Source organism: Takifugu rubripes, chromosome 21 (assembly GCF_901000725.2).
Source record: "Takifugu rubripes chromosome 21, fTakRub1.2, whole genome shotgun sequence".
Lineage (NCBI taxonomy): Eukaryota > Metazoa > Chordata > Actinopteri > Tetraodontiformes > Tetraodontidae > Takifugu > Takifugu rubripes.
This window is the reverse complement of record NC_042305.1, coordinates 9,581,972-9,598,100: the sequence shown is the minus strand read 5'-3', so window position 1 is coordinate 9,598,100 and position 16,129 is coordinate 9,581,972. Positions and strand designations below refer to the sequence as shown.

At 45.9% G+C, this 16,129-nt stretch overlaps 1 protein-coding gene and 1 long non-coding RNA gene across 10 annotated transcripts; one reads left to right on the top strand and one right to left on the bottom strand.

Moving 5' to 3' along the window:
* Window positions 1-1,455: 1,455 nt before the first annotated feature.
* Window positions 1,456-14,383, bottom strand: bicdl1 (BICD family like cargo adaptor 1). Of its 6 annotated transcripts, none has more exons than XM_029828991.1 (12): window positions 13,547-14,383; window positions 12,393-12,608; window positions 8,348-8,464; window positions 8,053-8,064; window positions 6,899-7,045; window positions 5,755-5,934; window positions 5,467-5,673; window positions 5,209-5,352; window positions 4,990-5,120; window positions 4,722-4,842; window positions 4,154-4,222; window positions 1,456-3,317 (listed from the first exon to the last, which is right to left on the bottom strand). In XM_029828991.1, exons 1-12 carry the CDS (start codon window positions 13,937-13,939, stop codon window positions 3,141-3,143), a joined length of 1,914 nt encoding a protein of 637 aa, XP_029684851.1. In that variant the 5' UTR covers window positions 13,940-14,383; the 3' UTR covers window positions 1,456-3,140. The 6 variants fall into 6 exon arrangements, 5 of the variants coding, with proteins under 5 accessions (XP_029684851.1, XP_029684849.1, XP_029684850.1 ...); XM_029828989.1 differs by having other exon boundaries at window positions 5,467-5,685; window positions 13,547-14,382; XR_003886512.1 differs by having other exon boundaries at window positions 3,238-3,317; window positions 4,154-4,273; window positions 5,467-5,685; window positions 13,547-14,381.
* On the top strand, window positions 6,237-10,881 carry LOC115247462 (uncharacterized). 4 transcript variants are annotated; one of them, XR_003886516.1, is made up of 4 exons: window positions 6,239-6,499; window positions 6,905-7,359; window positions 8,817-8,935; window positions 9,744-10,881. It is a non-coding gene; the product is annotated as an uncharacterized lncRNA (long non-coding RNA). The 4 variants fall into 4 exon arrangements; XR_003886515.1 differs by having other exon boundaries at window positions 6,240-6,499; window positions 9,720-10,881; XR_003886514.1 differs by lacking the exons at window positions 8,817-8,935; window positions 9,744-10,881 and adding an exon at window positions 8,277-8,792 and having other exon boundaries at window positions 6,237-6,499; window positions 6,905-8,163.
* Window positions 14,384-16,129: the final 1,746 nt, after the last annotated feature.

Sequence of the window (16,129 nt, the reverse complement as noted above, 5' to 3'; positions counted from 1 at the left end):
GAGTCCTCGGGGCCGCCCTCCTTCCCTCGCTCGGCACCGTTTCCTCACATATCAGCGGCGGACTCGCGTCCTTCGAGGAGCCACGCGGAGGCTCGTGGACTCATAGACCGGCTTCAAATCCACAAAGGGGCTGTTTTGTTCCAGCATGTGTGTGTTTGAAGGCGATCGTTCCAGCCGGTGCCATGTTCCAACCCTCAGAATCATGTTTCTTTTTCTTCTTCTCTGCTTGTCTCTGGTGCGGCGTGTTTTTTGGCGTGGGACTGCAGTGGTTTCAGGATGGTGCCGCAGCAGCCGAAGCATCGTGCAGCAACTCTTACTGGTGTTTTATCTTTCTTTGCTTTGAATTGGGAGAGTAACTGGAGGCTGCCGACTCCAGCTGCCAGTTTGGGATTCCCGTCTGACCTTTGGAGGGGGGGGGGGTATCGGATCTCGCACCCTTTATGATTTGTACTCATTAGGTGTATGTACATATAAATATATTTGTGTGTTTATATTCAGCGTAGGACACACACATGAAGGAGCGCACGTGTCAGACATGCCTGTGCGCTCTGGTCCAAACACCTGTCAGCTGTGGTTTGCTGTACACTGGAGATAGAAAAAAACAACAATGTACTATTCATTTTTCCCCTCATGAATTTAACCAGTAATAAACATTTTATGGATTCATTATTTGGCACGGCAAGCTCGTTTTTCAGTCTTTTTGTGACTAAAGTGGGAGGAAGTGTTTCCTCACCCTCAAATAGCAGCAGGAACCTTTTTCCAGAACATGTTTGATGAGTGTGATTTAAACAGGAGGGAGAATTTAGATTTACGAGTTCAGAGGATGGTTTTAACGTTCTGACCGTTGCTCATAAATCGTCTCCTATCGTCGTGGACACGGATGATTTCCGAAAGGTCGCTTCCTGCGGAAGAAGAGTTTGTGCCAAAACCGCGTAAAATAGTCGAGGGAATCTATTTGTCATAAATCTGCTGTGTTGGGAAGCAGCTTTAGTGAAATGTGTTGATCAACTTTGTCAATAGTTACATTTTACAAGCTAAAACTATAGTTGCTGATTTATTCCCTCAATAGCACGAAGAATGATCATTTTGGCTTGTTTGTCTTCGGGATCAACTGTTTCTGCATCATTTGTGTGCGACATCCTGCTGTTGTGTAACGATGCAGAATGTCAAACACGTGTGACTCAGGACGCGGAGACAGAGCAGCCGTGTCTTCACAAACAATCCGGAGCAGACGAGCAGCTTGTCCAGCATTTATTTGTACAAAAACATTCCCAAAACGCTAAGAAAATTGCATGATAAATATTTTGAGTAGTCGGAAACATTCTGAAACTGAAACAGTGCCGTTAGTCAGTGGTGAATGGAAGCACTCGCACGAGCACAATGAGCCACCGAAAGCACGAAATTCCAGAAAAACAGCATCCGAGTGAGAGGAAACAAACGCTGAATGGCACCTGTGTGTGTGTGTGTGTGTGTGTGCGCGTGTGTGTGCGTGTGTGTGTGTGTGTGTGTGTTCTGATATAATTATAAGCATGTATATGTGATATGGAGTTAGATCGGGGGGGGGCTCTAAATTCTTCATCTTTCAGTTACGGTATTAAAATGATCCGTGGTGAAAGAAGTCCTAGAAAATAAATTCTATTTAATCCCATTTTTTCTTACAATTTTTAGAATAGTGCTACAATTCCAGAAGACGTGAAAAGAATAATTTCATAATCATTTTCCCATGGGATTTCCATAAATAATGTTCAAAATTCTAAAATAAATGTAGAATATCTTAATATATTTGAGATTTTTATAGTAGGTCCAGAATTATTGCTTCCCCCCTCATTGCTGCTCTATACTGCTATTATCATTATGTATCTATATAAATTTAGACATTAATCGTAAAATACTGATTTTTTCCCCCCTCAGTTTTCAATAATTTTGGATAAACTGAACACATTCGGATTCTAGTGGGGAAATCAAAACCTTCATCAGAACATGAGAGGAACTTTTGATAAATAAAATGATTGCTCATTAAAATGGCACTTTTGGTTTGTGAGTGGAAAACTACGTGTCCAATGTATGTCACATCTGTCACATTAATAACAGAGTCACGAGGCGTTTGGAGAATTTTAGCATTGAATAATTGTTCTGATATTCAGAGGTATCGGCGGGTCCACAGACATCAGCTCACTCAGATGGCCCAAAGTAACAAACATACAGGTAAACGTCTCTCTAAAAAAGATTTCCCTTCAAAAAATTACCCTTTTTTCATAGAAATATATCATTTTTGTCTAAACCTAGGTGATTTTTACCCCCGTTATTCTTAAAAAAATCTTTCTTTGGGTCGATCCGGCCCGGCAACAACCAGCTGAGAAGACGAGAGGACACCTGCATAGATGTGCACGGAAAAAACAGACAGGAATCGCCAACGCGTCATGACAACGGAAGCCCCACAGCGAAAATCAAAGTGCCAGTGAAGTATTGAAGCCATGAGGGTGGAGGTAGAGTGGTTCCTCCTCCTCACGCTGATGTAAACATCTGGAAAAATTTGGTCAACTAGGAAAATGATGGATGTGGCGAGGATACTGTTGGGTCATAAATATATTCTAAAGTGGGGGGGTGACCATCCCACACACACCATACAGGCGTAAATACCATCGGAAATTATGGATTGATTATAAATGATTTTAGTCAGTCGAATTAAATTAATCTCTGCTCTTCTTTTTTTGTGGGGGGGGGTAGTTAGAATTGAAACTCTCCCTGAAATGCTTCCCCTCATCGTCGGTAGATAGAGGTAGTTCCCCTATAACTCCCCTGATGTCATGAACATGATTTGAATAAACCTCACAGGTCCCATGAAGACTGATGTCCCGCCTCGGGGACCCCCCCCCCCCCAGAACAGCTCGTACAGTGTTCCGTCTCAGAGTTGGCAGTGAGCGAGAGACGTCGTAGGCACTATGAAACCTTCCTGTCTGGAGGTAAACTTGATGACCCTGTTCTGTGGAGACCTCCGGGACGAGCCCTCCTCAGCTGGGATTAGAGTAAAAAGTGCAAAATGTCCCTCCCCACCTGGGTATGTGCGCGACTGACCCTCTTTGGCTGTGTTGTTACTCCCCCCTCATTCTCTCTCTCTCACACACACCTCCCCACGGTGATCAGTTCTTTTTGAAAAAAGAGAAAAGTTTCTTGTCCCTGTCAGAGACGCGGTGGGCTCGTCTGGACGTCTGACCTCCGTGGGGCTTGGACGAGCCTGACAGGGAGGACGGGGCCGAGCGCCACTCGTCCTGGTACTTGTCCATCAGCTGCTGGTCGATTACTCTGTGCATGTCGTCCTGCAAACGAGAGGCGAGAAGCCGATGAGAGGGTGGAAGGTCAGACAGGTGAGGGACATGGGGGGCGGGGTGATACTGATCAGGGGCGGGGTGATACTGATCAGGATACCTGTTGGATAATTATCACAGACACACATTTTATTTCCTCTCTTGATTTTTCTCCTTGGAGTATTTGCAAAGCTCTTTGTAACCCCCATTTGATTTGCCCCCTAAAAATCTAATCAAATCCTTGAAATCGATGGATTTAAAAGCACTTACAGCACTCAGAACATTAGGGTAATGCTGGAAAGTCGGGGAAAAAAGAATCAAGGAAAGTATGTTTTTCATCTCCTCCATGTTTTTGAATATTGATTGAAGATAAACAGTAAAGGTTTGATTCCTGGTCTGGCATTTGCATTTCCTACCATCTGTGCTGCCCCATTCCAGTCACCAATGTCCATTTATGACTAAACAACCTCACACAGTGTCTAAGCTAAGCTTGCAAACACAAGATGAGATGATGATGAGATAAACAGCTTCTGTAATTTCATTCAACACAACAGCGCGTCTGTTGCTATTACCAGATATGGCCGCTAGGGGAGCTATTAGCACCTTAATACATAAAGCGTTAGTATTTTTTTTAAATATGGATGTTACATAAAGTGCCTGTGATATTATCTCACAACAGGTAAGTCAAAGGTGTATGGAGAGAGGAGGTGGGTGCACAGAAGTAGGGTAATGGGTTTGATTGTTGTCAGTGGTGGCTGATGGTTTTGGCTTAAATGAGCACTTGTTTCCTCTGGCATGAAATGGCTCGGCATGGCATGGAATCGTGAGATGGCTCAGTTCTGGCTCACCTCTACGGCAGGGAAGGAGGGGGGGAACCACGGGGGAGAAAGGGTGGTACGGAAGCTGAGAAAAGGCCACTAGATCAGAAACCACAAGAGCCAAACAGTAAAGAGGCCTGAGGAGGCAAACTGTGGGCAGGAGAGAGGAGAAGAGGTGCTAATTACAGGTGAGGGAGGACAGGGCGCACACACGTAACATACAAACACACGTCTGCACTCACACGGGAGTCTCCATCTTTCCAGTACAGACAAAATGCCATCAGTAAGTCATCTGTGTAAGTATTAAAATCATCTATATTTGATGAGTTAATTGTTTTATTGCAGCGCTATTTGTCAAGGCGAATGACGGGCGACACCCACGAGCAAGCACACACAGCCGCAGCTTAAATGTTGTGCATGAAACACACTCCACCACACGCCCGCCCTCAGAGGTTAACTAACCATTAAGATGTGATGTTTCATTTATTTTTTTGATTATGCTGAGCAGGCTGAATTAATGGGGGAAGGGGGGGGGGAATAGTAATAATAATAACAATGATAATAATAACTGACAGTTTACATGCGACCTTTGACCCACCTGCCACGCCTCCAGCTGCTGTGACAGGTTGAGCTTCTGCTGGATGGCATCCAGGAGCTGGCTGTTCAGAGACATGATATCTATTTTACACTTGGCCAGCTCCATCTCCACCGCTTTCTTCCTGCGGGGAGCACAAACGCGGCGTGTCAACAACGGACAAGCAAAGCCTGCTTCGTCCAAACTTCCAAACTCCTCTACACCAAGTAGACTCTAGACATGACCCAGGATTCATGCTAACTCCTGTATCCTATAACTTCAAAATGCGTACTTGGCGATGGCCTCGTCTCTGTCTCTGATTGCGCTCTGGAGCTGCTCGCTGGGTTCTCGGATTTCAGCCATCGTCTTCATGCGCTCGTTGTCTTCCCGGAGAGAGCACATCTCCACAGAGAGCAGCGCTATCTGTGGGTCGCCCGCCAGGACGATCACGCGTTAGTGCTGTATCTGACGTGTATGGTCTGTTGGCGTGCACACGGGTTGCCACCTGTACCTGATTGTGGAGCCGCAGCACCTCCTCTTCGCTGCAGTGGGACTTGTCCTGCCCAGCCTCGTACATCTCTCTGAGGTCCCTCAGCTCCTCTCCCAGCTTCCTCACCTGCTCCTCCAGAGCCTCCTCGTCGCTGCGTCTCGAACCCTTTGGATACACAACACACCACACCTGAATAAAACACGCTGACAGCGTCTTTAAATACACCCGGACTGGTCGTCCAGGTCTGACTGTAAACCCCTCGTTTCAGCTGTTCCATACTGTGGACTCGTTGCCATCCAGCAGGTTCTGGGTTAATCTCCGTAGCTCTAGCAGGCTGGTGTGGATGCTCCCTGTAGGCACATCCTTGGCTGAGGACGTCTCCGAGGACTCATCCATAGAGGAGTCTGTGGACAGCGCGGAGTCGGTGACATCATTTCCTCTCAGGTGAGAACAGAGCGAGCGGACTTCACAGTAGGCCTCCCATAACTGGAGACGTAGCTGTCGAGAGAGCGGTGCGTAAATGAGGACGGTGAAACCTTGGGTCACACTGGGACGCGAGCACAGTACCTGTTCCCTCTCCTGTTCCTGCTCTTCCTGCTCCATGCTCTGCTCGATCTCACACAGAAGGCTGGAAGGGTGTGGGGTGAGGCCGTGGAGGCTGCGCTCCTCTGTCACCTCCTCCAGCCGGGCAGTCAGCTGCCGGTGGGACACCTGAACCTCCTGGAGCTCCAGCTGGCTCTGCCGCAACTGGACACAGGACAAAAGGACTTTTAACCAGACAGTTGAGGGTTCCCAGGAAATACATTCTGCTGCCGCTTATCATGAAGGCATTTTTAAGAAAAAAAATTCCCTATACACAGACCTTAAATAAATTAACTTTACATTAAAAATTATTATAAATGACTTCCAATTTTATTTTATTTGGATTAAAAACAGGATTATTAAAACACTAATTATTTTCCAATGGTCCATGAACGCATCATGTCAATCACGTCGCCCCGCCCACTTATTTTAACAAACGTTTAGCTAATTGGGTGAAGGCTGCACCTGTTAGCTAATTACAGCCTTATTGAACACTCCCATGATAAAACGTTATGGCCCCCTTGGTCTGCCGATTAAAGGAGCAAACATGATGTACGGATTAATTATTTATGGACTACAGCCGCTTAGTCGCTACTGTCTCGGCACTTGTGATGGGGGCATGTCAGGTTTGTGGACTCGGAACCAGAAGCTGAAGCTACCACGCTGCTAGTTATCAGGCGTCACTGGAGCCGTGGAATAGAATTCTGGATCTAAAGAAGACAATTTAAAGGTAGGGAATGCCGTAAACATCCGCTGCTACTGATTGATTGTGGTACGGAAACTATATATATAAAGTCACATTATCTTTTCATTAATGTAAATCAATTCTAGACATCCATATTCACGCTCACGGGTCACCAGCATTTCTTTAGAACTTGCTATTTAAAAAAAAACCAAAAAACTTTCATATGTCTTTTCAATAGCTATATCTGCAGGTCATTAAACTTGTACATCAACTCTTTAACCCTGGATGTTTTAGTTTGTACGAGTTTTAACTATCTTAAACTAACTCATATAATAATTGATGACAATAGTCAAACTTGGTATTTCACCTTGTAATGAAAATAGTGTTATACTGCCCACATCAGTTTCTTACTTGGGATGGGTAATGAATTCAGCGTTTCTGTACCTGTAGGTCCTTCTCGTGACACTGCCTCTCCAACAACATCGTCTTCTCTCTGAGGTCGTCCACCGTGTTTTGCAGGAGCTCGTTCTCCTCCAGCATAGCGTGCACTCGACGTTCCAGCTCCATCTTCCTCTCTGACAACATCTGGATCTAAAATGTCACGCCGCAACGATTAGGACAAGCGGAACGATCGGGAAAACCTCTACAAACGGTGGGATTGTTTCCAGTTGTTGCTCGGATCTCTCACCTGATTAGGCTACAGTCGTTTACCTCATACTGGGACAAGCTGAGCTCTAACGCAAGATTAAAAGTACTCCCACTGGCTGTAAGAATGTGTGTTGCCTAGCACTGGTGCAGCATTACTCGCCACCCTTGTCTCCAGGAATGTGTTGGTGATATAGTAATGGCTCACCAGCGCTTCCTACCAGACCGGCCTTCAAACGGAGGCTGCCGGCAACGATTCGGTGAGTTGTTTGTGGCCTCCTGAGAAGCGTCACCATTCAAGCGAACGTTACTTCTTGTTATTTTTATCCCCCCTGCTTTTGACCTACATCTGGTAACCCACTTCTCAGAACTTCTGCAGCTGTTTGCACTAATATGAGTGTCCGCAGTGCTTAGTTTGTAGCATTTTCAACACACGACGGGGGAAAAAATAAAAATCCAGATCAGCACACGTCACGTAAAGCACCGAAACTGTTTTGCAGCGTCTCAACCGAATATAGCTCGGGTGCCTCTTCTTCCAGTTTTAGCGCAAAGCACTGCAGTCTGGGTGTTTTCTGCCCAACATCAAAGAGAACCTGCAGGGACATCTGAATCACTGTTCTCGTGATTCCTTTGATCTCTCCAGACATCACAACACCTTTCATGCATTAGCAATCAAGCACGTTCTTCATGCTCTATATTTGGAAACAGGGATTGCCGCAAGGAATTTCAAACGAGGATTTAAAGGTAAATGTAAGATGATGACTCATTGTACATGGTGGAAATTCAAGAGCAGTGACGCACTGGAATAAGAACAGCAACTTCCCCTATCAGTGCGTTGAATTGGACAAAAGAGACGCAAATGGGAAAATCCGAATGCAATCCTTGTTTCTGTCATTTGTCGAGGCGGCACATACTGCATGCATCCCGGCTGACGGACAGTAACAGTAACTCACTTCTAGCCCTTGCTGCTCCATCAGGGAGGGAAAGAGGATAAGAGGAGGAGAAGGGAGGTTAAATAGAGGCAGAAAGTGTGACCCAGAGAAGAACGCGAGTCTCTTAATGAGGTATTTTCTATTTTGTCTGACTGAAGAATGTCTCGCCACTAAAATATTACTTTTTAAAGGACTTTACATATGCTTTATATTGATTCGACTGTGCATCCTCTGCTTGGTGTCAGAAATACCCACCAGCTCTCTGAACTCGGCATAAAGGGACGTTGACCTGAAAAGTGTTCCAGACGACACTCACCTCAGCCTGTAGCGTCTCCAGTCGTGTCATGTGTTGGCTTGTTGACAAACTCTTCTCCCTGAAATCGTCCCGTAATGAATGGACCTGAGTGGACAGCTGCCTCTCCACCTCTGCAGCCTGAATGCAAATGCAAAGAACACATAAAGATGAGTCCTTAAACCACTGCTGGTATTTTTAGCCATTTATCTTCTGGTATCTTGTGACCAGATGCTCTCAGACAACACATTGGACAGGCTGACTCAGGCCACAAATCCATAGATTAAAATTGACTCTGAGTTGCCCTCTAGGTGGCAGTACACACTGGCTGAGTGGTTAAGGACGGATCTCAGATGTGAGGAGCTGATGTACCAGTGTGATAACCTGGATCATGGTTGTCTAACTTTGTCTAAAGGCTGCACCATTTGTAGTTCTGCTGAAGCCAATAAATGCAGCACCTGCTCCGTTATCATTGTCTGTTTTTGTTGTGCAGGTGCCAGCAGCAGTGGCGTTCCTCACATGTACACTCATACCTGGGGGCAGCTGACCTCACAGGCATGCATTTTGGACAGAGGGATGAAGAAAGATAACTAATCCAGATACGGACAGAAAGTACGTTTCAACATGGAAAGGCCAGAAATCAAATCCCGAACCATCGTGATTGTAGAATAAAGCCTAAAAGCTCAACAGAAGTGGAAAATTAATAACAATTGTCTGTTCATTGGCAGAATAGCAGAGAGTTAAATGTTAAACAGTTGCGGTATTGAAATATTTGAATTTGTCATTCTGCTTGGGCATAACTAAACAAAAAGAAAAAAACCCAGACAAATGGCTTGATTCTCCAGGAAATGCGCCGGGTGAACTTCCCTCTCAGCTGTTGCCTTCGGTTTTCTCTGGGAGGGAAGCAGATGTGGCGGCCTGAGCGTCAGCTGGTCAGGGTGGCCAACATGACCCACTGACCGAACACGGGCCGAGTTCAGTGCTGTCTGAGTCGCATAGAGTCACTTTAATCTGCGCTTATATTGCTCAGATAAATGAAGCCTTATGGGCAGAGCAGGGGGCGAATCGCAGCGTGCCGACTGCATCCAGGGCAGATAAGTAGGGCTTAAAAGTGGGAAACGGCCACTGACATTTCCTCTGGGTGGCGCTCCTGAAGTGCTGCCTTCAGTCCTGCTGATTCAGCCCGCTGACGGACACACGCCAGGTGCCTCAAAGGGCTTTAGTGGCGCTTCACATCTTTGTACCATGCTGTGGCGCACATCCCCATGGTAACCACACATGGAGTTTCAATTTGCATGTCACCGCGGTTGTCATAGCAACTGCAAGGAAACGGGGACTGATTGGCGGAGTCGTGACATGTGGCTTTAAATGTAAAGGCTTCTGCTATTTCTACCAGTCGCTTTGACGCTGCCTCGTCTAGACCCGCCGAGACCCCACCCTCTGAAGATTGCGTAACAACGCTCACAGTGACGCTGGCAAGGAGACGACTGTCGGAGCCCCAGTTACACCGGCGTGACAGGAGGTGGACGTGTCGTGCTGCAGTCACAGGGTGCTGGATAGATGCCCAGCGAGCGAGGAGTGAAACGGGAGAGTCAAGGGCGTAACGATGAAAGTGCTCTGATTTGTCATTCATTAAAGTTTCACCCATTATAAAAAGGAGTGAATGGCCAAGAATACAAGCAGTTTAAACAGGCTCATGTTTCCCAGAGGATCGAAGAGCGCCGTTTGATCCACCAAGTGGGAAACCAGAAGCATTCAGAACATATAACACCACTCATCATCGCCAAATCATTTCTTTTGCCAGCAAATGGCTGAAGAGGCAATTTAAACATTTAAATGTCATCAAAACGACGGCTTTTATAGCTTGTGCTCGAGTGTCCTCAGGCTACAGGAGAGTAGCTATGAACAATGTAAGGAGTCCAATTGGTTAAATATGCATTTTGCCATCTTATGTCAAGCACATTTCTATAATGTTTGTAGTAGAAGCGAGTAAACGTCAGCGAAAAGGGCCGGCTCATCCTGAGTCTCCTCTGAACATATGTGGTAATGTAATTAGACAAATATCCCCTTCCTGCTGCTGGACTCTGATCAGATTAGACCTGAAGGGATTGTCTCATCTCACTCAAGCACACCAGCACACACCTCCACCGATTCCCTCCTTTATCAAGGATATTAATATAATCAAAATATCATTTTATTGTTCTGTGTAGGGAAGCTTGGTCACGCCCCCTGTGAGGAATTAAGTCCTCACATTTATGTCAACATAATGACCGTCCAGAATTTAAAAGATATTCCTACATGTATTAAAAAAAGTGACCTCCTGCTATTAAGTGTGGGCTTCAGTTGTTTTTGTTCCTGACTAAATGCATATGGCAATGCTATTAGCACAGATTATAGCCTAATCCCTCCAGGGCCCTGTCGCTCCCTGTGAAGTGACATCACTTCCTGTGGAGCGCCCTGCCCCCTCAAGGTCATGTCAGTGTTTTCAGACTCTTGTTCAGATGTGTTATTCCTGATTAGCTCTTAACTTTTCTGAAACTGCTGAAAATGATATTGCATATGAAGGGCTACTGCTAGTACAGGCAAGCAACTCCAAATTAATCTCAACTAAATCAATAAAATTGCTAAATGTGATCATCTATTGATGAATAATCTCTGAATTTCTTCAAAATGATGTTGTGATTATTAAAATGTAGTATGCGTACCAAATTTAAAATCACCCCAATTACTGAAAATTCTGAAATTATAAATATTGTTATTAAATATTTGGATACAGTTGCATACAATGTTAATGTCCCTGTGTCTGATATTGTGGGACTGAGTCTCTGACCTGCTGATTTTTCCGGCCAATTCACCGTTTCAGATCATAATTGGACGGTTCCGGTTGAAGACTTTAGTGTTGCAATGTAATTGTGATTTCAAATGTAATGTGATTATTACTTGAGTCACTACCTTCAATTTCCTCAGAGTTGCTTTTATATTGTGTCTATTTAACCCGAGCTGTAAACAGTTGCCCTTATTCTGCCGCGGTTTTCCACTATTTGGAGAGTAGAAGGACGGTGCGGTGAGAACGCGAGCGCCGTGGCTGACCTCATTACTGCTGTTCGCTAGTAGGTCCCCCCCTCGCCAGTTCACTGAATGAGACCCCAATCGATGCAGTCAATTAGATCTTATGAGTTTTCCTGAGTCACCAGGTCTGCAGGCGCTGCTCCACGCAACGCCGACCAATTTCAAGAAGCATCTTCATAGATTTCCTACATCTGCGCATCAATAAAATTAAACGCAGTCCAATTATGCAAAGTGCCTCAGGTGAGTTGTGGTGATGGTGTCAAGACGGGTCGGTTAAGTTAATAGAGGAGCATTCTGAAGGGGTTAAACTGTGAACCCCCGCCCCCACGCAGAGTCTGGCAGCAGTTTGCAGAGAACGGAGCGCTCCCGTGTGTGCGCGTTGCCATTGACAGCGGTGCTGATGGGGCCATCGAAGCAGCAGCACAGGCCTGTGGACCTGAGCGTACAGAAAGTTCACCACAACCTGTTCTGAGTAAACAAACCACACAGAAGAGGCAAAGTGTTGTTGTGGTGTCACTGCAGTAGAAGGAGGCGTCGCACTGAGCCGATTAGAGGAGCTTAATCAGATGACGCTGCAAACACTCTCATCTCCCTCATCCTGCCACTACTGCTGCCTTTTGTCCGGACGGCTGCGTGCGTCTGCCCGTCATTTATGTGGGAGGTTTTTCCATGACAGCATGAACTGTCCTGTCAATATGCAGAGTGCCATTGCATAAGCGTGCAGTCCAATCTGGGTAAATTATTGAACGCCCAGAAGCTTCACTTTTATATTGATGAGTTGGCAGAATTGAGAGCTGGAGACACGGGGCCGGACAGAGGTGAATCCCCCTCAGAGGGATGATGGGCCCTCACATGGCTGAGCATGTTATATCACCTCAGCTGGTCTGAGTGGCCCCCGGGGCCAGAGCAGGATGGATATATACAGTCCTGTGACACAAAGGTGCTCTGGAGTCAGAGCATGCGAGCCGATCAAAAGACTTTTTCCTCAGAAGCTCCTCACCCTGCTGAGCTGCTCCAGCAGCCTGTGGTTCTGCTCAGAGAGTTCGCTGATGGCCTTTGTCTTGTCCCTGTCGGCCTCCCTCAGCTGGACCTGGTGGCGCTCCAGCTCGCCCTGCAGATGCTGGACGTCTGTCTCCAGCTCGGCGACACGGCCTTCCCACTCCCCCTCTCGACTCTCAAGACGCCGACGCAGCTCGTGCTTCTCCTGCTCCAGGTGCTGCGTGTGAACGAGACCGTTAACACCTTCTTTTATGTCTCCCGTGCACAGAACATAAAATGAGGCTGGACACGTGCACTGAAAGCACTTCCTATTGAGCTATCGTGCTTAATTTTTCACATAGTAACTTTATGTACACGCTTCATTTGAGCTTGAAATGGGTCAGCTGGAATTCCTGGTGGTTTCTAAAAGATGCTTCACCAAGAGGCTTCTTCAGTATTTAATTAGAGATGGAGCATCTGCTGTCCAGTTTAAAACTGGCTACTAGTCTGGTAAAATAAACGTCTTTATCATCCTTTCTTTTACCATCCGTGTTGATAGCTGTGAAGACTATTGAACGAGACTGTTTCCGGTTCCGGAGACTTTGAGGTAACGGGAAGCTTGTGCAGTTGCTCAGTGTTGGTACAGACTGTACAGATGTGCTGCAGCATCACTGGGAGGGGTTGCTATGTTGAAGACCACAACACATGCGGCTAACATCTGCGTGGCTACTATTTTTAGATGTCTTTGGACAATAAACTCACCCAGGAAAAATGGGTAATGAAAAAGCTCCAGAGCAACATCAAAGGAAGCCACAGGAGGCGTCGTCCGGAGCTCTCTCAACATCAAACATGACAACTGTTGATGGTGTGATGCAGCTTAAAGGGGGCAGATGTAGAGTAGATCTACTGGGCCCTCTTCCATGGGATTAGTGTGTTTTTCTAAGACCACGTGCGGGTTCGTGTGAAGGATTTTTACATCAACAACAAAAAAAACATGGTGTGACAAATAAAAAGTAGCTCCGTCTACTTCCTGTAGTTGAGATGAGTAACAGATTTTATCTGATTCAAGTCACCCAGCAAACCCACAGCATGATGCTTATAATGAAGTTAATCCCCAGATGTTTATCAGGGCAGGCAGCATTATTCTGAGCACCGGAAGGAAATATATGTGCTCACCTCTAATTTGTCGTTGAGATCTTTGTGCATTTTCTCATATTGCTTTGTCAAGTCCTGGTTTCTCTCCAGCAGCGCTTTGCCGAGTTTAGCAGCTAAAACCAAGTCTTTTTCCTTTTGTCGGAAGAGCGACAGCAACTCCGAGTTTTGCGCCGCCGCGGGAGCCTCTAGACCCGACAGATCGTCCTCGTCATCCCGCTGGCCGGTGAGCATCGCCAGCTCCTCCTCCAAGGCCACGCCGAGGCCTCCGGAGCCGGTGCGCCGCAGCTGGTGACCCTGGACGCCGCCGGGCTCCTGAGCAGCGGCGCCGTCCCGGGGCTCCATGCAGTCGCTGTCCAGCTCCAGTGGTGCTGAAACCGCGGCAGACGCCTGCAGGTCCAGGCAGAAAGTGGACATCACCGTCCGGCGTAGAACGAACCGACAGATAAGACCGCGCTGGTTTCACTCCGGATGAACCCACCCTGTTCTGGCGGGGTCGGGCTCACCTGACCGGCTCATTGTTAACATTTCAGCCGCGATTGTCGCAATTTGGACCTGATGAGTGAAGAAAAACCGGTGCAGATCCGCCCCCCCCCCCTCTCTGCTGACTAAAGTAGCAGCCTCGACTCCGGCTGTGACTGAATCCTAACAAACGCCGCCTCCTCTGCAGCGCACGGAGGGCTGGTTAATGCGGTCCACATGAGATGGTTTTACCCCGGAATAAACGGGCTGCGCGCGGCGGGTCGCTCATGGTCCACTCGGGGTCCTGGGTCCCACATAATGAGCGGTTTGTGCCACCGGAGGCATCTGCCAGCCAAACAGATAAGCGCGCTCCCGATGCCGTCTCATCTCCTGTGCGCGCTCCCACCACGTGGTGACGCTCGCTGCGACCTGTTACAAGCTCGCAGCTGATTGGCTGAAAATGATAGCGCCATATTTTGGTGCTTCACGCACACATCTGTGAGATAAAGCTCACGATGACACAAAGAGTTAATGTAAGAACAATCATTAAGTCTATGGCCTTTTTATATTAAAGTGAGGAGAAAAGATCACATTCTCATTCTCACTCATTCTATTAAAATATATCTCAAGAGTTAATAACAACCTGGACCTGCTATCCCAATCGTGACTAATAATAATCCTTTGTTTTCTTAAAATTTCTTCATTAAGACTTTTTATTATCCAGGTCAATGTAGCACATATAGTATAAAAACTTTTGATTTTGTCTAAAATGCTCAACGCAGCACATTATGTCTATTAAATGTGACAAATTAGGAATAAAGAGAATTGAAAAACAATATTGATAATTACATACAACACATCGTTTGCAAATTAAAACACAGCTATCACTACTACTGAGTTTGTCATAGTTATAAAAATAATATGGAAGAATAACTGGAAGTAAATTTTGATTTCATTGTGTGTTATGAAGAATTTAAGTGATTAAAGTATTTGATCATAAAAATTGACTGTTGAGTCACGACATTTAAAAATGTTAGGCTAATGTTGACACGTAAAGTTAGCTGTTTTAAGTTTAACAGAACAAACGGGGTTATTCTTTTAGTTTCACTTCATTGCCAACTTCTAGTTCTAAATTATGCTTTTTACATAATTAAGTGACCAAAATACACCACAATTTTCCTGGAGTTGTAGCTTTCCCTTAATCTGCGCTGCCCTTTTATGGCTCTAATGTCTCCCTCAGAGGAAAAAAACAACAACACATTTTCAGGGAATAAACTAATTAACTGAGATGGCCCATAAATTCGGGTTAGAAATTTAAATTAAGATTGGGATTACTTCTAACACCAGCATTGCTTTAGGGATGAAGGTTGGCAAATGAACAGTCTATAAAGGATGCAGTAATATGGGGGTGTGAAGGGACAAATATGGGCTTTGGGGGTGGGGGGGTTTTAACGATGGATGATTACAAACAAAAGCCTCTTGAGCTGATAAAATGAAGGCACAAAGGAAGTGGGTCACAGCCTGCTGGTCCACCATCCATGGCTTCAGGGACAGTGGGGGCCACACAGGGCATAATGAGTGATTTCCTCAGAGGACATCAAAAACATCACTGCTCAGATTAACATTTAAGATTAGGGAATTTAGCTGGCCATGTTATCCTTATTACTGTGGCACTGCTGGAATGGGCTCACACACAACCAAGCAGAGCCTAGAGCCTATGACATACATTCGAAAACTGATCAGTTGCTAAACACACATTATCCAGAAGACCTGACGGGAATATTAACTGTTTTTATGTTTTGCCTTTCATCAACACAGTGGCGTTTATTGGTTTCTTTGCAAATTTCAAACGGGACCTTTTAAAACCTTGATCATTGTCTCCCCCTGTCGAGATAAAATGGCGTTGCAACAACCCATTTCTGTCGCACAAATCAGCTCGTCAGCCGAGTGAATAATTAATTTGCTGTGTTGTATAATCGATTGCATAAAGCAGCTGCTCAATAGATGGGGGTATGTTACACAGGTGTTGCCAATTACATCCCATAAACGTGTGATCAACAGCAGACGTTTATGGTCCACCTTTCCTTTTGAGATTACCACAGTTGAGAGTGTGCAGAGCTACAGTAATTACGGATGATTCCTCTA